A 21,792-nucleotide genomic window follows, 5' to 3' on the forward strand; every position below is an offset into this window, starting at 1 on the left:
TTATATTTACTATTTATTGGTTCTAATCTTTTTCTGGGGAAGAACTAAAATTTCCTCAATAACTCCGTTCGGATAAGAAGATAAGATGAGATAAAACAAGAGTTGTTAAAAAATTGAAAATGTAAAAAGTCTAAAAGATGGATTTACCTGTAATATTTAAGGGAAGAAAGAAGCTCCGGGCTCCAGCTATTCCCAGCTGCCATGGGAGCACCTCTGAATGAATTCGGCATTTACTTGCTGTTTGCCTAAAATACTTCAAAGAAGAAATTGGGATTACTGTAGACCGCAGGAGGGACTCCATTAACCGCGTTGTCCAGTGATTCTGTCGCTTGCCCGCTTTAGCCAACAACGGGAAAAAAAAATGTTATAGAAGTTTGTGTGTCTGCTCTTTCACTTCCAGATACGCTACGAGATGCTGCGAAAGGAGCTGGCAAGTGGCCAGCGGTCCAATCAACGGAAATTCCAAGTACCAGAAGCTGCCAACAGCTTCAACGTCCACAAAAGCCACTTGGCTCTTATCCACCCGCGATTTCCTCTTTTTGTTGGTTACCTGTAAACAAAAGATAAAAGCAACAATGGAAACACTATTTTAATCAGATTCGTAACGTGTGTATTCTACGGGGTGGGTGGCTGTTGTTGCTGCACATGGTGGCTTTTGATTACGCGTGGTTCCGTTTCGGTAAACCACTTCTCAAACCAGATTCTTCTGGGAAGCTGAAAGTGGAAAAAACAGGGAAGACGAAATACCCAAATTGGTTACACCTTCCGTTCTGCTCACTTGGACCAAAGATCAAACAGGTTGGGCTCAATCTCATTACCGAGCCGAAAACAAGACAGAATGCATGATTCTGATGCGTTTTAATCAAGTAATACCCATCTACTAATGGGTAACCTAGCTATAATGTGACACAAATCAACTGCTCATTACTGCAATGTATGGGAAGAAATCTTCTGTCAAAGAGATTAGGGAATGAGAAGTTCCTTATTTTTCTCGTGGTTGGGCTCATTGAACCAGGTCCTGTGAATGCATCTCAATACATTAATGCGGAAGGATAGAGAGTCGTGTACTCAAATTATATCCAAGTCGATAAAGTTTTTTTCTTTTTTCTTATGATAGATTCAGTTCGAACTCAATGCTGTTTAACTACCACAGTGACCAAACTTGCAAACAAAACCATTTCAGCAAAGTAAATTCAGCAAATGTAAGTAAGAAAAAACAGTCATTTCAAGTAACACAATGTAAAGCCACCTTCTTCAATTTCTCCAGTAAATAGCAATACCAGAAAGTAGAGTTCAATAATGGGTACGAAGATTAAATAGTTTATATTGCAAACCTAGTCACTAAGCAGTTGCCAAATATGGGTTTCTTGAAGATATTGGGTGATCGGGAGAGCAGAGTCATTGTAGAATTAGGAGTTTAAAAGTTTCAGTCCTTATAACCTTAAAAATTAGGACTAGTAGTTTTAACCCAATTTGAATTTTTGTAAGGTAGGACGCCAATAAATAGATTACGAGCTTTGAGTTTGAAATAAGAAAGAGAAAAAAGAGGGAGAAAGCGGAGAAAGAAGGTACAAGAAACAGTTTTTTTCAGATGAAAACCTTCATTTTCATTAATTTGAGCAATGTAGAAGACGATCTCAAGTCGACTCAAGCAACTGAGTAACAGAGAAAAGGGTTGAAGACGATATTGAGATAGTCCATCTAATTAACAGGATAACAGCAACGAAAAAATACAGCCTCAACGAAGCAATCACTACAGTTGCTGACTCACCAAAAATGAAGCGTTAGCAAATTCTTGACTCCTGACAATGCAAAACCTCATCTTCCAACATTAACAACAGGGAGAGCTACCAGGTGCAGATCATCCATGCGTGTAAGGAGCTGCCAACAAAAAGTCGTCACCACCTCAAAGACGAGGGATTTCTTACAGCTCTCAGTTGACGATCTGGTGGGATCTTTGCAGGTGCATGAGAAAACAAAGCTGACAGATTTGGATACAAATCGGCTCCCCGATCCAGAATTCTTGTAAGTTTGGATACAACTGAAGGTGAATTTAGTATACAGGATTGCAGGCGACAACAGCGAACAAGATCAGTGATCCCAAAATTGGAACACAGTCGCTTTCGTTACAAGAGACAGATTAACTAAATAACTGCACAAGATGTTACAGCAGGAAACCTCAACGCACATGAGAATACAAAATAAACTGCAATAAAGAATTAACCCATATGGTGCAGGTGCAGGTCCTGATGAGTCCAACCGCAGCAGCCGCCAGTCCAAGAAACAGAATGCTTCTCCCATGAATACTGATGGTGGATATCATAAATCTCGACAAACACTTTGCTTTCCATTCTTCTCTATCGCACGTACAAATTCATCGATCCCCAAAACACACCAAAGTAGTTTCCATCAAAGGGTAGATGACGTCCTCCGGGCTTCATCGACGTACTCAACAGAGACATCTTCCCGTCTTATTGAGACAAAGGCATGATTCTATGTGTGTCCCATAAAACTCTCATGACCCCATTCTTAGCTTCAGCCTCATCAAATGTCATTCCTGCATGCTCTGAAGGGTGTGGAACCCTTGTCCACCTCTCAACTTTAAGCTCAACAACATCCACGACGCATATTTCATCTTCCTCCAAGTCTTTCCCCTGCCATCTACCTTCAACTTGACACACTTTACCTCTACCTATTTCCTCATCGTTCCTATCTGTCAATGCAACATACTGACCTGGTTCACATCGAACTAAATTGATGGATGGGATGTTGTTTTGCATGTCATGCTGTGCAGAAAAATCGACAAAATCACCATGTCCGCCATCAAACTTGGATGTGCTTGGGTTACTATTTCTTGCTGTTGTGGTTGGTACATAATAATCTTCCCCAGGGCTCTCCGGTGAATCATAGAGATGACCCAGGCAGGGCCCAGTACCCTTATCCGGAAAGGCATTCTCTCCTTCAGAAGGTGCACGAGCTTCTCGAGCAGCACGAGCCAACTTAGCCTTTCGATTGTTCAGCCTAAAAATTAACCCAGATATCAGGTAAGTGTTTAGTCACAAACAGCAGGGTTTTTGTCACACAAATAGGAGGGAGAGAGAGAGAGACCAGTTTTTCAGTTGAGAAGTAGTAATCTCAGCACCCTGCATAAATGGGAACACTTTGTTAACAACAAAGAACCACAACAATAGAAGCATGAATAAAAAGAAAAAAGAGAGCCAAAGCATATTTCTCCATACATGAGCACTAAGCTTATCTACCCATGACTGCACCAGAGCCGCATTTCTTTGCATTTCTGGCTCATCCACAAGGGCTCTCTCTATTAGCATAATTTGTTTCTCATTCATGATATTCCTCTTCCGTTTTTTTGTTTGTTTTTCCTCACACTGTGAAGCTTCTGCTTTTCCATTTTCCTGAACTGTCCCAAACTCGTCTTCCATGTGCTCTTCTTTTAATTGTGGAAAGCCTTCATTATCAAATATTTGGTCAACGCTACTCTTTCCCCTCATGGAGCTTACATCCAACCTACTTGTTTCACCATCTCGGGTATCCCTATCAACTTCTCTGAAACATCCACTAGTGCTCCCACCCATAAATGACAAGCCCTTGAAATTCATGCCAGAGAAGTTCGAACTATCAGAGGCCCCTTTTAGGTCACCAGTTTCAATGTCAAAACTGGGTGCCTCTTCCATGGCCGTTGGATCTACTTCTCTCTTTACAGATGATGCAACCTCCTTTTCAAAAAGAACTTCCGACTCTCAGAATGAATGTCAAAAGAAAGAAGCACACAAACAGTAGACACAAAAATGGGGAAAAAACAAAAACAAGCACTGAAACAAAAATAAGAAACCATAAAAGCAGACGTATCAGCCAGACACAAACCTCTATACATTATTTGCATGTCATATACCCCTCAAAAAAAGAGCCACAGTCAAACCCCCTCTAGCCATACTTGTAAAGAAAAAGACTGAAAGAACAAGGGTGTGGATTGTTTAGCATACTAGCTTTCCTTCCTCTTCGATGCTAATGCTCTCACATCTCATATGGTTTTTACAAACTTTTTAAGTGCAATGTAAATAGTTCATTTATCACCGACAACCCAAATACATATGAATGAGACCTAACTCGCCCAGATCAAATCATGCTACAAAAGAAAGACATCAAATAGAATACCAACTTAATACCATGTACTTGATATCATATAAGCTAATTACATGTCTGGTTCAATTATCACACCAAGAGATAATTTTCAGCTGCATTTTAGGTAATGGAATTAGCTGCAAACAAGTAATTTCTTCGTAAGGTTTTATCAAGTGGGCTGTGGACACAGCACCACAAAAAACATACCTATACCATCTTTCATGCAAGTTGATATAATTCAACATTCACAACCTAATCTCATTAAATGCCGCAATGCACAAAATCCATGCTCTGTACCCTTTCAACATTTCTAATCACTTCGGGTACAGATCAGAAAGTGAACTACAATTTAAACAAGAATATGAAAATTAAAAGTAACTAACATCCTTCATCTTGAAGCAACAAGCAGTAATTGACAAACATGAGTGGATAAAGGTTGTCGTTGAACCCGGCCACACAGTTGCTCATGGTTGGAAGACATGTCCTTGTTTCCTTCTTCTATTGCAAAGCTTTAGGCACTTGCAACAAACTGGGATCGTGGCAGTGTTTTGCAGTTGCATCCCTCCTCCCTCACAAAAAAAAGAAGGGAAAACCCCGGTCCAGGATCTCCATAGTGTGAATTCAAGCAATTAAAGCACCTAAATGCCTTTAACCTACTCCAATGGATCAAGTAAGGACATGTTTCTATGGAATTTTAAGCTACTCTTCTACTTTCTTTCTTTTTTGAAATGAACTCTTCTACTTTCTAAAAACTACTTTTCAACTTTTGGAAGAAAAAATAAATCTGTTCCACCATTTGCTTTTCCACTATTGTTAATTGCAGTCAGAAACAAAAATTAGAGATGCCACAAAATACATTACTTTTTTTTATAATGGCACAAAAGACATTACTTGCAAGAGTAGATAAGTGTTCACAAACAATTTTTTTATTTAATTTATAGTGGAAATTTTACTTGAAAAAAAAAAGAGAGCACAAAGGCAACATCCTCAAGGCAGAAAAAACAATCACACAATTTTTTTAAAATGATTAAATCCCAAAAAGCCCAAAACACAAAATAACACCGAAGAAATACAAACTAATTGGGCACTAAAGAAATGATTAAACCCTGCTGAGAATAACTCATCTTTACGTAGTGATCAGCCTTAGAGTTTGCTTCTCACGGGACAAGAGAGCAATCAATCTGAAGGCTTTGAAAGTATCAAAGTAGCTTTCAATAATCCACCTAAATGTGGCCTAAAAGTATACGAGAACAAAGTTGAAAAGCTGAAACAAACACAAGTAGAAGAGAGGCATATTTCATATTTCTAGTTTTGAGGATCAAGGAAAGGAAAATAGACTAATAGTGCCAATTTTTCTTGAGCATAACTGCTTGTCGTACCAGTGTGCACAACAGCTCAGAATTGTCTAATGCTTTAAGAAAAAAAAGCATAATAGCAGTGAAAAAATAATTAATAAATTTCATTAGTGTTGACCACACAGGGAAGCTGTACAGCAGAACACCCCCCATCCCCCCCACCACCGACCCCCCTCTCTTTACCCTGTGGGACTTGAACCTAAGACATCAGACTAGACAACCCCACATGTGGCCATTGAAATGGTTTGGGTACAATTTCACTAACTCACAACCTGAGAATCGCTAAGAACCCAAGACATGTCTCTTTATTGACACATCAAACAACTTAAATAAAATCATTGGTGATGCTCCAGATGCACCCTTATTCCTGTACAAATTCTTATCTTTCATTAAGATGGCCAGAGGGGGTAATTTCATTGTCTCTTGAACTCTGGGGTAATTAGCATCTTAATAATGTCACTGTTTAAGGCAAAATTGTCCAGCTTGTACCAGGTCTGAAATTTCCCATCAGAAAATAAATCAGATAAATCATAGTGAAGAACATGAATTGTACTTCCATTAACCTGGGGCCTGTCGCCTAAATCAAGGTTTGGAAACTTAGCCCAGCCTTCTGCATCATGACATGAAACCTCAAACTTTGTGTCCTGTATATCTTCCACACCTTTGATGTTAGACTCCTGCAATATTACTTGAGCAAAGCAAGTTTATCCAGTAGATATTCAACTATTGGTTCAACAATGTACACGTAAAGAGTTTACACAGGGAAACAGTAATTCTCAGACTGGAGAAAAATACCTCTTTGCGATCATCTTCATATAGTGAAGGAAGTAATCCCTGGAGTTTCTCAAAAAATACGCTGCACACAAATAAAAGTTGAGAGAATAAGCTCCGTTTGAAATAAAACAAAGGAAAAAAACCTCACGACAACAAGCCTCTTACAAAAACAACCAGATAAGTGATAGGAATGTTGATCTTTAAGTTAATCCCAAAATAAGGATCTTGTATATCGCTTACAAATGAGGTACATCCTTTTTTCTTGGGGTGATAATAATGAGAACATACAGAGAGTAAGTCTTCATTTATCTTTTTTACCTTTAATTTTTTCGTGGGATCAAGTGAAACAATCATGTTTACTTCGAAAAATACACTTTCAAGTTCAAGATCATAAAAATTCCATCGCTCTAGAGACCTTGATCTACCAAGCATGTAATATAGATTCTCATCACCTTAAAAGCTGTAGATCCTCTTCATTCAAAAATGTAGGAATTAACGATACAGCATGATCTAACAAAGAACCTGCACATGGATCCCACCATAACAATGCTAAAACAAATGTAAAGATTTATTCAACCAACAGTGATATCAACAAGGAAGAGCTACTTACATAGGTTCTGGGAAAATGTTAAAGCTTTTTGCTCATCATAACTTAAGGAAACTCTTGACGAAGATTTGCTTGTGCCAATTTGCAGACACTCAACAATCTTGTTGATAAATCGGTCTTTCTCTTGCTCTGAGGATGAAAAATGCACATTCAGAAATCCACTGCCACAATCAGCTAAATGCTAAAATATTTCTTAAGTACATGAACAATCTCAGCAACCTTCACATATGCTAGGAACAAAACAATGTAGGTTTGCAATAATCTTGACCAAGAATGCTGTTCTTTGCTGTGCAAGAGAAACCAATCTCATGTTGTGTAGAATAAAAGGGCGTGCAGCATTCATGTCTTTCTCATGATTCAAATTCAGGACCAGCCCAGCCGCTATAACTGGGTCATACTCAAGAGTAGCATCTTCCTCCATTACCGGGAAATCAGAAGAACACCAGCCAGATAGAAAATCCTCATGAGGCAGAGACAAAATATCAGCCAAAATTTGGGTCTGTAAGAAAAGAAATTACATAAGAAAACAGATAATTTTCATTCTGAACATCCAGAATTGTGAACTAGTGAAGCTTACAATTTTATTTATTTATTTATTAATTTTGAAAGAGGAAGCTTACAATGTTAGCAACAATGAAAGATCGGAAATTTGAATCATCTGAAAATATATCAGCTAGTCGCATTGAATTAAGAAGCACCAGACCCCTTGGGTTAGTGTTGTCCAAAGCATTGTCAGACTGTCTTGGTTTTGCACCAAAAGCTGCCTTCAGTAACTCAAGAACCTGCATCAATAAGACTTTAATCAATAAGAAAAATCAACTAGTTCTCCTAATTAAATAGTTGCATCAAAGTATCTGGACATTACCTCAAATCCAACAGATTTTGCTAAACTCATACTCCTGGAAGAGCTGGCAACCTCGTCCAAGTAAGATATGCTTTCGGTTTCACAGAGAAGCAACAACTGCATGCAGAGGAAGAAATACTCGGTAAACAGTGAATGCATTTCCAGATATCATGAATATGTGCTCTGAAGGGTCTAAAGATGGATGAAGCCTTCAAGCATTAGAGTAAGACACGACATCAATCTGAAATGAACTTACAATAGACAGAATTTTGGATTTCATCCTAGACACTGCAGCTGCAATACTGAAGGACTCTTTAAAATTCGATGGAATATTTAACTTCAGAATGGCTTTGGCCATCAAAAGAAGGTTCCCGTTTCTGCAAAGTTCCTGGGAAAAATAAAGACTGTAATAATTCATTAAAATAACAACAATGAACTGTAAAGTATATTAGCATCCAACTTCCCAAATATTCTAAGAAAACACTTCATCAAGGCAGGGAAAAATGAAAAGAAACCTTATGCTTAAGAAAGCGCTCTCGGAACAATTTCTGTTGGAACAACGACTGCAGAAACTGCAAAGATGCCTCCAACTGTAAGCAGAAATTGTGCACTGTACTTTCAGCAGTGGGCAGACTAGATTTGTTGAATGACACAGCAGTGTTCAGTGCTGACAACTTAATCTGGAAGAACTTAACAGCAACACGTACAGCATCAAAAGAGACATCCATAAATATATCCACCTGCCACACAAAATTGAATGATCATTAGATAAGAAAAGAAACAAATGAAGACAACACATAGGAATGAGGTTTTCTTAATGCAGGCTCAACACAGACAACCCTGCACGATCAATAAAAAATTTCTCCCACTGCTAAGAGCTCAACTTTTTTTTTTTTTTTTGTGCACAACCTTTGACCATTGAGTCAAAGGCTCAAGCCACAAGAGCTCAGCAAATGTGGAACATCAATAAACACAACATGCCTACCTTTGGATGCAAGAGCAAGACATGTACAAGATCTTGCCACTGGGAAGAAATATATCCTGTCAATAGATAAAGACTGCAAGCCACCAGTGCTGAATGCACAACAGGTACAGCACTTCCAATGCAACTCTCCTAATCAAACCAATTTTTTTTTGTTAAAAAACAACAATCAAACAAAAAGAAAAAAAAAAAAAAAAACAGAATTTTCATAAACATAACAGGCAACAGACATGAGAAAACCTGTTCACAACTTGCTAAAACAACAAGCATATAGAACACCAGGTCTAACATCTGTTCGGAGAATTTTACGTCTTCAAGCAAAATCTGCAAATAAAAAGCAAGTTATATGAGATAGAGCTATATGTCAAGCAATGACCCGCACTTTACATCTGTCGGCCAACTGAACTCATGAAAGAAAAGATGCAACTATTGTAACACAAAATTTCAAGACCATTCTGACCATGTCAACCAAGTTGATGTTCTAGTTAGGCTTTTCTATTCTGAATCATGGACATCTTATCGTTATGGTTTTAACTTGGTATGGACTGAAATATGTTCAAATATGAGCCAGGTCTTAATAAGGAAAGTTGACAAACATATGTTGAAGCAAAAAGATTAAAAAGCCAGCAAGTTGTACAAAGTACCAACTGGCAAAAACTCTCACCAGTTACATGGAGATAAGTTCAGAGACATTTAGCATGAAAAACTAACAGCAGCCTCAGTAGAGTGAAGAAGAAATTCCACTGATACAACATATTATACAACAACCCTTCAAGAACTTCTACCATAGAAAGGCATAGTACCTGTTCAAGTCTTGCATACCGAGACGCAAGGTCACACATAGAATGTAAGAGCCGTATCCCCTTAAGTAAATATTTCAACTTAGTAATATTGCCACCAGGAGAGACAAGCACAGCAAGAAGGTGCAGAGGCAAAGACCAGGCAAGCTTTTCCATATCAATCTGAGATGAGAAATAAAAAAAATCTTCAGACATGCAATTTATATGCCAAAAAAAAATCTAAGCAAGAAAAAAAACAACATAAAATACATCACCTGCGGCATTGAACCTTTGCTGGTTGAAAGTTGTATGGTTAAGTTATCAGAATCCTTCAGCAACTTATTTAGCTCCTGCGAACCAAGTTTATGCAACTCCTCTACTGCTGAATTGAAGTCCATGACCTATCCACGGCACAGAGACATGATTTAAAAGATAGATAGAGGAAAAAGCATCCATCAATGATGAAACAAAGTGGTAATTGCTTTAACTGGCTGAGTATTTATAATATGGTATATTTTAAATGCTAGGCTCCAAGGCCATTAACATCGTGCACAACCTATTCATCAACATGTGAGGCAAATTTTTAACAGCAATCAAAGGATGCCCAACTAGGTATGAGAAAAAAAAATTAGGACAATAAGAAGAAAGAATTCATTAAGAGGGCCTAAGAAGGGGAAAGGTACAAGAGAGGAGCAATATACACGCACAAGGAGAAAAAAGGAAACTAAAAAACTGAAACTACATGGCCACCAAAGAGCAGAAAAGAGGCCAAAAAACATAAAATAAAATAAAAATCAAAGGAAAATGCTGAAAGCGGGCTGTTGGCAGCTGTATCCTTCCCCAGCTACGCTATCGGCAATTCTGTTGGCACTCTGTAGAACATGCTGCCAACAGATTGATCTGAATCTACTGATATCCTCGACCTCATCAATATACCCCAAGAAATGCCCAGGCAGGGTTTTTTTGTCCAAGAGCCAAAAGATGACCATTTGAGAAGCACATTCGACAACTAAATGGATCCCAAATCGCTTGAATTATAACCTGAGACCCTAGAAGAGAGCTCCAAACTCTACCACTATGGACTCACGCTGCCCAAAGGGCACAAACACAAACCCGCCACCCACGGGTCCAGGATTCCCTCTAGAGCAACCATCAAAATTGAATTTTTAACCAATCCTCTGGAAGAGGGATTCAAGCAATAGGGTAGACAGCCACGTGAATGATTGATTGCCAATTCTTTCTGATTTCTGAACTAGAAAGATAGGATGTGTCTTTTAATTTGCTTGCCCACAACAGTATATTGTGCATTGTTTTTTCAATGATTCCTCCCAGAGAAATTTGCTTACCTTCAAAAACTCTTTTATTGCGCGCATTCCAGAAAGTCCAGGAACCGGCCGCAATGGTGAGACCCCATAATGCCCATCCAATTTTGCCCTTGGGCAGGAACACCGCTATTAAGGAGGGAAAAAGCTGAGGGGAAACAAAATGGAAATCTGAATTTGAGGGTGGAGGCTGCCCAAATCTGTTGGGTAGTTGAGCAGTTGAGGAGGAGGTGATTGTTCGATTGTTAAAAGATGGAGCCCTTTAGATATGATCCGCAATGAGGATTTACCCTTATTGGCACACCATAGGAAGTGGGTCACTTTAGGCAGGGTTGGGATTTTCCAAAGCAAGCCTCAACTAGAGGAGGATCAAGGTTGGCCAAATACAAGAATGCGCATTGGAGGCAACTGTGTACCCATCAAAGGGATCATGGTTCCAAACCATGGTATCCAACCTCCAACCCCAAATGTATTTGAATTCAAGGAGAGCACAGAGGTTCATTGCATCAGATAACTCCTCATTTTGAGAGCTCGCCTAAGGTTAGGTTTCCAATCTTCTTCAAAAAGAGAAAAAGCGGAAAAAAAAAGAAGAATTAAGGTTCCAATTGCAACCATTGAGTTGTTGGGGATATGAGTTTGTTACAGTGACAGGCGGATATGACCCACCCTAAAGATGGTTGGGTAGGCAATGGGGTTAATGGAAACAATTCCACATTGAAATGTGTTAAGAAATGTTAGTGGTTTATAAGTGTTGAGTGGGAAATGTTCCACATTGAAAATTGAGAAGAAAAGTTATTGGGATATAAGGTTGAGCAATATGCCTCCTAAGTGTCTCGTTATTAAGAGGCGTATCGCTCAACCTTATAACTTAGTAACTTTTCTTCTCAATTTTCAATGTGGGACCTTTTCGCACTCAACATATGTTGAATTTTGGGTTGAGCCGGGTTCCATCCCAAAATAACTAACCACTTAGGAGGCCTATGGCTCAACCTTATAATTCATTAACTTTTCTTCTCAATTTTCAAGGTGAGACTTTTTCCCACTCAACAATCCCCCTGACGTCCAGGCTTACATATAATGGGTATGAGACGTGGGCACAAACCCTCTAATGGGGCATATAGACTCCTTCATGGAGCCCACAACACTCGCACTCCTACCTTATGAAGCTCACAACACACAAACTCCTAATTCATGGAGCCCGCAACTGTTAGAGGTGGTTCCAGTCCACCTCTCTTGATTAGTTTGGCTTTCCACACTTAAACGACTAGTCTTTTAGGTTGTATTGCTCAGCCTCTTGACATGGTATCAGAGCCAGGTCCGGCACGTCCCGCCTTCGAATCCCGTGGGGAGCGGTAAGAGGTGGGGTGGGTGTCAGAGGTGGTTCCGGTCCACCTCTCTTGATTAGGTTGGTTTTTCGCACTTAAACAACTAATCTTTTAGGTTGTATTGGCCAACCTCTTGACATGGTTTCAGAGCCAGGTCCGGCACGTCCCGCCTTCAAATCCCACGGGGAGCGGTAAGGGGCGGGGTGGGTGTCAGAGGTGGTTCCGGTCCACCTCTCTTGATTAGGTTGGCTTTCCGCAGTTAAACGACTAGTCTTTTACGTTGCATTGACCAGCCTCTTGACATGGTGTCAGAGCCACGTCCGGCACGTACCGCCTTCGAATCCCGCGGGGTGGGTGTCAGAGGTGGTTTCAGTCCACCTCTCTCGATTAGGTTGGCTTTCCGCACTTAAACGACTAGTCTTTTAGGTTGCATTGGCCAGCCTCTTGACAACAACACCTAAATAACCTGGGGAGCACAAACTGGGCCTTGGCCTACACACGCAACCTCCTCTAATACCATGTTGAGTTTTGGGTTGAGCCCGATTCCATCCCAAAATAACTAGCCACTTAGTGTTGAGTGGGAAAAATCCCACATTGAAATTTGAGTTAGATTGTTTTCCTGTGCATACACGGATTCTAGGAACATCCACATCTCTTTTGCAATCTCACGATTCATAATTCAATTGCAAGATTTGGAATCAACATTGTTTACTATCCATGTCATAATCTGAAAGTCCTCTGCCTCTCAATCATCATTGATAGGCACAGGGGAGTCAATCTCTGATATATTTTGACTTTCGCTTGGCATTTAAATACATCTGTACCGATTTAGACAGTTAAGATAGTCCTGCCCATTCAATTTTTCCAATGTTATGACAATGGTATCTTTTCCATTAGAATTTCCTACTTACCTAGATGGAATATATACCTCATTAGAATCAAACATAAGTATCACAAAGCAATCACAATTAAACCATTACAACTTCAGGCAAAAAGATAGGTGAGTAGGGCATGTGGGCCCCACTTCACAAAAATTAGGGTTTTATTTGATTTGCGCTTAAACCCAAATTGATCCAATTTCCACCAATAGAAAGTAATTCTACACTCAAAAAACACCAGATCAACAATAAATAGGGTTGATGTCAACTTCTAGGAGTATGACGCAATCACGGAACCCAGCATTAGGCTACGCACCAGGCCGAGGATTTTCCCCAAACAAGAAGTCCTTCTAGGACTCTACCTCATCAATAACTGCACTAAATTTAGTACTAGCTAACAACCCTAAGGTTTTGGTAGAAAAAGAGAAGAAAAGTTGATTCTTGTCAAACAAGTAGGGCATGAAGCATGAGGAACCTCCTTTTGAGATGTCGTAGTTTACAATGAAGTGAAACAACAAAGAATAGAAACTCCCAAACTAGAATTCAGTACTCTGAAACCATGTTGTATGTGGCTTGATTGATAGTCTTGGCAGTGTTATAGTCTGTCCTCAGACGGCTGACCGGATGATCTGGCTCCCTAACGACAGCGATTGATTCTCGGTCTCCTCGGCCTACCGCCATCTTATGGGATGGACTCGACCACCCGCCCCCCACCTGGTAGCTTTTGTTTGGTGCCTCTCGGCCCCGCCCAAGGTGAAGTTTTTCTCTAGAGTGTCTACCATAAGAAGATCCTCACTGCAGACAACCTTATTAGGCGTGGTAACACCACTCCCGATCCTCTTTGCCCTTTCCACAGGACGAAGGCTGAAACTATGAGTCATCTTCTACACCATTGTGGTTTCGCCTGGAAGGTCTGGACTTACATGATTAACAGTATGGGTCTCAGCTTCTGCATCCCACTTAACCTGAGCACCATGTGTCGTTTCGCTTTTGGGACCCGCCATCCCAGCCTGGGCAAACTTCTGTTGGCTGCCTGCATTGCTTTCGTCACCTTGGTGCCTTTGGAAGGAGAGGGACTCCAAATAGTTTGACTGTACTTTATGCTCTACTGCTGAGGTCTCCTACACTACGACAAGGCTCATCTCTACATGGATCTGCACCCGGAAATAATTCGCCTGCCTCTTTCGTTCTCTGGTCCGCACCAACTGGAAGATTATTGCTCAGATGTTCGTCCCCTCTACCCCCCACCGAGTTATTGTTTGGGAGCCTCCTCCCACTAGACATTATAAGCTGAATTTTGATGGTAGTGCCTTTGGGAACCCAAGTTTAGCTGGCTTTGGCGGGGTGATTTTTCGTCCGGGTGGCACTGTTATACTCTCTTACTCTGGCCCTCTCGGAATTACTAACTGGACCACTGCTGAGCTCTCTAGTCTCCTTGACGGCTTGCGTATTTTTCAAGACCGCTTCAGTGGTCCCCTTATCATGGAGGGAGATTCCAAGGTCGTCATCGAATGGTGTTCCACCTCTTTCTTCCCCCCATGGCGTCACTGGCAGATTTTTCTTGATATTTTAGACATTGTATCCACCATTTCTTGTACATGGTCTCATGTACTCAGATCAGCTAATTTGGCTACTAATTTGAGTGCTAAACTTCCTTCAATCTCTTGTTGTTAAGGGAGATCTCCCTTGTTGTATCTTCCCTTTCTTTGAAATAAAATTATAATCTTTTCAAAAAAAAAAAAAAATTGTGCCAAAATTTCTAGCAAACCTATTATTTGCAAGTACTATTACTAAGCCTTGAATTGCTTAGTCACATTTTGTGTCTTACAAGACTAGCAGACAAAAAGGATGATTGGTTGCAGACATGAAAAAGGCGAACTCTAATTCGTGGATGATGTGTCTATTATGAAAGTTATAACACTCTTAACAGAATCTTCACCAGATGTGTGGCCAACAAAGTTACACAGTTTTTTCCTTCATTGTTGTCTAATCTCTTCTTCATGTGTGAATCATATCAACTTGGGAAACAACAGAGAGCTAGTTTTCCAAAAAATCATTAGTCAGAGTTTGAATCTCTTTAAATTAGTTCATTAAGATGTATGGAACCCATGGAGGGTCCCGAGTGTGTTTGGTTTTAAATATTTTGTGTACTTTATAGATGATTTCAACAAAGCCACTTGGGTGTATCTCTTTTATGAGAAGTCAAAAGTCTATTATATTTATGAATTTTTCAATGACATATTTTAGAAAAAAAATTACAATGACATATTTTAGAAAAAAATTACAATGACATAAAAAACTAGTTTGGTGCTTCCATTCGCATCTTTCATACAAAAAATCGCCTTGAATTTCTCTATCAAGGAATTGCTTCTATTTTTTTTTAAATGTAAATTTGCTTCTATTTCGTGCATAACATTAGATTATTCACCAAACATTTTGTGTATACACCCCAAAGCAAAATGGGTGGCCAAAAGGAAAAATGGTCACCTACTTCAGGTAGCACACATTGTTGTTTGAAATAAATGTTCGTAAGTCATTTGGGGAAATATAGACTTAACTTCATGTTATTTGATCAATCATATGCCATAAAGAGGTGTATTCCTATGCCAGAGTTAAAACCACAACAAAATCTTTGAAGTATGTCCTCAAGTATTTGGATCCACTTTTTTTGTGCACTCATTTAGTAGTTTGCCTAATAAATTGTATCCTTGTTTTATCAAGTGTGCATTTCTAGCTATTCACATCATCAAAAGGGTTATCAACACTAAGATCCTACGACAAGAAAAACATATACCTCTATTGTTTTTTAAGGCACTCCTTACTTTGTCTTCTTAGAAGAGTCTCAATCCATGGTTAAACTAGTTAGTGACAGTCATATTCTTATAGCTACTATGGATACTTCAACTGCAAGTACCAACTCACCACCTCCCATGCCATTGCAGACGTCATCATGTACTCTCCATAACTGCATCAGAGGCTGCATTTAAGAAAGACATATAGGTACAAGAGCATCCTACTTTAGTCAAGTCGTTGTCTTCTTTATGCACAGAGCCTGAATTTTCTTATTTTGATCTTCCTATTGCACCCCAAAAAGGTTAAAAGATCACACACTTCTCATCTAATGTAAAAATATGTCCTTTGAGTTTCTTTCCCTTCCTATAAATCCTTTGCCTTCTTCTATTCATAATAATATGTAGGATGCCCTATTATTGCCTAAGTGGAATAAGCTAGACATGAGGAGATCGAGGCCTTAGTTTTTAGGGGCACAATGAGAACTTTATGGATGATCCACCTAATGGAACTGCCATTATGGGGTGTCGGTAGTGTTCACAATCAAATATAAGGCAAATGGGAGCATTGAACTATTCAAAGCTAGGTTGGTAGCAAAAAACTATACCCATGGGGTCAATGTGTTTTAGACATTATCCCCAATTGTTCACCTTACTTTCTTATGGATTTTGAGTTCAATGGTTGCAAATAAAGGGCATCCACATTTCTTTACGGTGATCTAAAAGAAGAGGTGTATATGGAGCAACCTCTTGGTTATGTTGCTCAAGGAAGACTAAAAAAATGTGTTGAATAAAGAAAACTATTACCTCAACAAACTTCCAAGGCATGGTTTGAAAAGTTCAACAAGGTGGTGATAACTTTTAGGCTTCTAGGAGCCATCCTGACCACTCTATGTTTGTTTTATGGAGACAAACACGAGTAGTAGTGCTAGTTGTGCATGTGGATGTCTCTAAAGAGATTCAAGAAGTGAAGAGCATTTAGCAAACAATTTCAAACAAAGGACTTGGGACAATTAAAATATATTCTTGGCATCAAGGAACCAACAAGTTAGAAAGGTGTAGGTAGACGAAGTATGTCTTGGATATGCTATAGGAATATTGACTATTGGGTGCTCGACCAGCAAAGACACCTATTGAATTCAATACAAGTCCTATTTCAAAAAAAAAAGTCAATACAAGTCTTTATAATAACCAAAGTCTTGAACTCAAGAATAAGACATAGTACAAACAATTAGTGGATAACTAATTTATGCCAGTACTGCAAGGCCAACATTTTCTTTGGAGTGGGAGTGATTAATCAATTCATGGAGGCTCCACGCAACTTAGATCTAGAGGCACCCCATAATTCTGAGGTATCTTAAAGGTGTTCTAGGAAAAGGACTGTTGTAACACCACATGAGAAGATTAATGTGGTACTCAGGTGTTGATTATGCAGGATTGGAAGTAGATAGATAGTCTACAATAGGGTACTACCACTCCGTAGGAAGCAACCTGGTTAGCTAGAAGAGTAAAAAAACAAAATATGGTGGCCAAGTTAGGTGTTGAGGGGGAGTATAGAGCCACGACTCACACCGTGAGCAAGCTAATATGTATATATGCAGGTCTTATAAAGTTGAGGTTTGAAATCAAAGAGCCTATGGTCATGAAGAGCAACAATTAGGAAATTATATATAACTTGTAACCTTGTCTTCCATGAAAGGACCAAGCATAATGAAGTAGACTGCCATTTATCAAAGATGGGGTGATGTAAAGGAAGATTTTTTTTTTAATGATGCTAAATTTTATTAAGAGAAGCTCAATGAGAGATTGTTGGGAGGTTCCGAATTTTGCCAATTTATCAGCCAAAGAATTGGTTGATCTAGGAACGAGGTTCCAATTACAATGAATGGATGACACAATATCAACAATACAACCAATGATAGGTCAGTGGCACCAGGGGGGGGGGGGGGGGGGGGGGGGGGGGGGGGGGGGGGGGCGAATAGAAGATGCCCACCCGGTCCTGCATAGGATAGAATAGAGTCTTCACTACTGTCTCTGAAAACACTACCTTCTCCAGCCGGCTCAAAACAACCTAAAGCATTACCATCAAAATTGAGTTTGATGCAGTCGCAAGGGAGAAGATCTCAGGTAGCCATAACCGGAGCCTTGCAAGGGCCCATCATATGCGCGATCAAACCCCAATTTTCCCGAAGGGAAACACCCGATAGAGAGGCAAACTCCTTCCTGGTATGTAACCAACCCGAGATGAGGCCCACTGCATGAGAAGTCATGTTTTCCAAGGTACTAGCCTTGGAGTTGAATCTCCGGTTATTACGCTCGAGCTTGCCCAACCTAGGAAGGCAGATCCCCATAACCATCTCATAGGTGCCAAAGAGGTCCTGATATTGCCCTATTTGGAGTCCAATCTTCAAAAAGATTTTCATATAAACTTGCCAAGAAAAATCACAATGTCATAGAACATGCTGGACTATCTCGTCGCACACACCACAGAGGGGACAAGTACGATTTGGTGTTGTGTAGCCTTTGCTATGGAGGTTGTCAGAGGTTAGGATTTGCTCCCTAATGGCCGTCCACACGAAAATTGTGATTCTGTTAGGCGCTTAGAGCTTCCATGCCAAGTTTGCCTTGTGCTCATGCATACTGTAATCTTGCTTTCTAATATGAGAGTAGGCTGATGCAACTGTGAATCGACCATTAATACTGGGCTTCCACGCAAAGGAAGATTGTTACACTTTACGTTCAACAACTTGGAGATATTTTTAACAAAGCCATTATTGTAACAAGGTATGTGATATGTTGTAACAAGGTGGTACTTTTTTATAATTATTCTCCAGTAAGGGGGAGTGTAAGAAAATATATGGTCAAGGGTATTTTGGTCATCCCACTTATGCACTTGTATTTGATGATGGTTAGAAGGTGCCATTATTAGGGGTCCTTAGTCTAGTCAATTTTAGTATTTTCTAAAGTCTTAGAATGCAAGATGTGACTGGTGCATGTAGTAGAGGCATTATTGTTCTTACTTGTTCTTTTAACTAAATTGATATAAAAGAGAAATTAGGGTCTAATTTTTTCAATGCAGCTTCTTCTTCTTTCTTCTATCTTCTATCTTCTATTTCTCTTCAATTACTGGTTTTTCACATGATATCCGAGCAGGACATCCGCCTGTACCTAGCCCTTGTAGAGTTTTTACCCATCTATATTGTCTACGTCTTAGGCATATAATTTGAATGTATAAGCTTGGATGTGAGGGGGAGTGTTAATAAGAATTGTCACACATTGAAAAGTGTTAAAAAATGTTGTCGGTCTATAACGTTGAGCGATAGGCTTCCTAATGCTAATCATTTGGGATGAAATTGGGTTCAACCTTAACAGGTAACAGACCCAATCCAAACATCATCCAAAGGTCTCCACTTCTAACATGTATGGAGTATCCGAGCTCTAAGGAAGGGATCAACTTGCAAATGGTATTTCAAAGGCTTGATGCATGATTTGGAGGGTAAGAGGGGGTTGCCACGTGGAGTCACCATGATGGTACTTTGCTTGGACAATCATTCGTCACGTGCCAGATCCAAAATTTCCATAGCCACTTGATGAGGAAAGCAGAATTCATTGTTTGTTTCTCTCGATATCGAGGCCCCCAAGATGCTTGGGTTTGCAAACCTCCTCCCAATTGAAAAGGTGGTATTGAAAGGCATCAGATGTTCCTCCATCAAAGAAACCATTGTATTTGCATAAAATGATTTCTACAGCCAGTAAGACAATACCTTGGAAATGCTGAAGCCACACATTCACACACAACCATAAGATTCTTTAACTCAATTTTTACAGTCAAGAAAGATAATGTTTCTCAAATTCACACATTTAAGCAACAAAAATCATCATCAGGCATGCACCACTGCAATCATTTTTTATTACTACTTTTGAACCATACAAAGCTGAACCTACTGTGGGTTGAGTCTTTGAAGTAATATCTACATGGAGGTTTCTTAATTTGGAGCCCTGGATTCAAGTCTCACATATTTTATGGGATACTGATGATTCTGTTTAACAGGTATTAAAAGATAATTAAAAAATGAATCTACTGCTTTTACTTTCCCCTTTTGCAAAATTCTGTTTACCACTCTATGGATTAGTAGAAGCTATGGCAAAACATGCAAGAATAGTTTTTTTCCATGTTAATTCCAAACTTAATAACAATAACAATAATAATTATTATTATAATAATAATAATGGGATTAAAATAAAATTAGTTAAAATAACCTTGTAGAATACATGTGATATCAACCCACTATTTATGTTCCCTTTAAAAAATTACTAATGTGCATTAAACTTTAAGATACTCACAGAGTCATTGTTGTATGGCAGTTCTTCTTTAACATGCCTCATCTTTGGGAATCTAAAATCCAAGAAGGTCTAGGTGAGATAGGAGCAACCATCAACAACCAATCCATAACGAGTAATTGAATCAACTTGAACAAGAATCTACCTTCTGAAATTATTTGGGGTTTAATTTGAATGCTGAATATAGAGTAATTTGTCCTGCAAAAATATGAAGCATGAGTCACCTAAAATTTTATCAGACTTAACATTAAAGAAGATATAAATATAGGTTTTTTTCCAAATAGAACAGACTTAACATATCAAATAAGAAACTGAATAAATCCTTCACTTAATCCGAATGAATAGTGAGCATCAATTTAAACCAAACTAATTGGATCCCCACCGTTTGCCTAGAAGGGAGACGCCCTTCAGCCTACTTCAGATGACAACAACAACATGATTATTACTTAACAAATAAACAGTTGAAACGACGCACAAGCCAGAGCAAACTCTTTGCTCCCCTCCACGAGACCAACAGAAGACGGGTCATCAATAGTGTAATCAACTGCAAAAAAACTAGCTCGTAGAAGAGGAAAAGCAAAATCGACATAGTGCATGACAGAATGCTGTGAGCGCGTCTTCATTCCCTCGACCTCATTTTCGATAAATATGAAGCAAACTCGGAAAGAGAGAGGAAGGAACGGGAGCAAATAAATGAGAAAAGGACGCTTTTTCGTTGCTTTGGAAGGTAGAGCTCCAGAGTAACGTTCGCGCCATAAGCCCTAACGCTCATGAAAAAAGGCACAGGCAGAGACAGCCAAGGCCAATTTAACGCCAGTCGTAGCAGGAAACTAGTTAAAACCCCAGAAAAGCATATCTTCTCAGTCAGATGAAAGAAAGAGAAACACTTACAGACACCGCCACCCGGACCTCTCGCTTGAAATGGGTTCATGAACTCGAAATGGGAACGTTCAGAAGCAGAAGCATCGACCCCCGCGCTTTGGTTGAGCTGCGTGATACTGTAAATACGAGGATTTGATCTTCTGCCGATACCAGAACAATGGTTAGAACTCGGAAAACAAACCTAAGCGCCAGTGGATTTAATGACATGCGACATGGTAAAGGCAGGGAAGGAATACCACAGCGGGCTCCAAGCTATTAAGAGGGGATCACGCAGTAGTCAGGACTCCCAAAAAATGAGCTAGTACGTGCCCTTAGATTCGTACGAATAACCACAGCCACCTGTCAAAACACTAAAATCTTTAAGGACATATTTTATTATAAAAAGGCAAAAAATAGGGTGAACGAAGAGGACCTTCCCCGGACCAAACTAATTGGATCCCCACCGTGTTTGTATTTTGATATAAGAACCTCTAAGAGGTTCTTATATGAAGATTGCCCTGTGATAAATTATCTAAGTGGGTTTCTAAGTCATGGTATTCGTTTTTTTATAAAATTATTGATTTTTAATATTACTATCAAAATAAACTTACTGAATTTGATCTAAACAAGGCAAATCCAATACGAAAAATTATTTTGGTGCACAACAAGCGAAACGGTTATCTCAAACATCCGATCATGATCAGGCGGCTCAGATAGAGGTTTATCAGACGGCTAAGATAGCAGCTTAATCAAATGGTTAAAATAACCATTGATCATGATGAGATAACCGTTTCG

At 39.4% G+C, this 21,792-nt stretch overlaps 1 protein-coding gene across 3 annotated transcripts; it reads right to left on the bottom strand.

The window, feature by feature from the left end:
• Positions 1 to 1,976: 1,976 nt before the first annotated feature.
• LOC137955895 (nodulin homeobox) lies at positions 1,977 to 21,224 on the bottom strand. 3 transcript variants are annotated; one of them, XM_068803101.1, is made up of 19 exons: positions 21,028 to 21,224; positions 20,282 to 20,334; positions 20,140 to 20,191; positions 9,757 to 9,882; positions 9,506 to 9,664; positions 8,943 to 9,026; positions 8,706 to 8,834; positions 8,236 to 8,460; positions 7,977 to 8,108; positions 7,742 to 7,837; positions 7,497 to 7,658; positions 7,096 to 7,375; positions 6,880 to 7,005; positions 6,722 to 6,791; positions 6,291 to 6,351; positions 6,059 to 6,139; positions 3,240 to 3,734; positions 3,109 to 3,143; positions 1,977 to 3,021 (listed from the first exon to the last, which is right to left on the bottom strand). In XM_068803101.1, the coding sequence occupies exons 3-19, from the start codon at positions 20,179 to 20,181 to the stop codon at positions 2,472 to 2,474; spliced, it is 2,853 nt and encodes a 950-aa protein (XP_068659202.1). In that variant the 5' UTR covers positions 20,182 to 20,191; positions 20,282 to 20,334; positions 21,028 to 21,224; the 3' UTR covers positions 1,977 to 2,471. The 3 variants fall into 3 exon arrangements, with proteins under 3 accessions (XP_068659202.1, XP_068659201.1, XP_068659203.1); XM_068803100.1 differs by having other exon boundaries at positions 6,059 to 6,172; XM_068803102.1 differs by lacking the exon at positions 3,240 to 3,734 and having other exon boundaries at positions 6,059 to 6,172.
• Positions 21,225 to 21,792: the final 568 nt, after the last annotated feature.

The sequence above is a fragment of the Aristolochia californica genome, unplaced genomic scaffold (genome assembly GCF_029961685.1).
Source record: "Aristolochia californica isolate CCGP_79_NKW_82.1479 unplaced genomic scaffold, dmAriCali1.0.hap1 SCAF_2, whole genome shotgun sequence".
Classification (NCBI taxonomy): domain Eukaryota; kingdom Viridiplantae; phylum Streptophyta; class Magnoliopsida; order Piperales; family Aristolochiaceae; genus Aristolochia; species Aristolochia californica.

Coding starts and splice junctions, on each gene's coding strand:
- LOC137955895 (XM_068803100.1), bottom strand. CDS start 20,181: ATGAGGCATGTTAAAGAAGAACTGCCATACAACAATGACTCT. Junction 8,109..8,235: donor AGCGCTTTCTTAAGCATAAG/GTTTCTTTTCAT, acceptor TATTTTTCCCAG/GAACTTTGCAGAAACGGGAA. Junction 3,144..3,239: donor TAGATAAGCTTAGTGCTCAT/GTATGGAGAAAT, acceptor CCATTTATGCAG/GGTGCTGAGATTACTACTTC.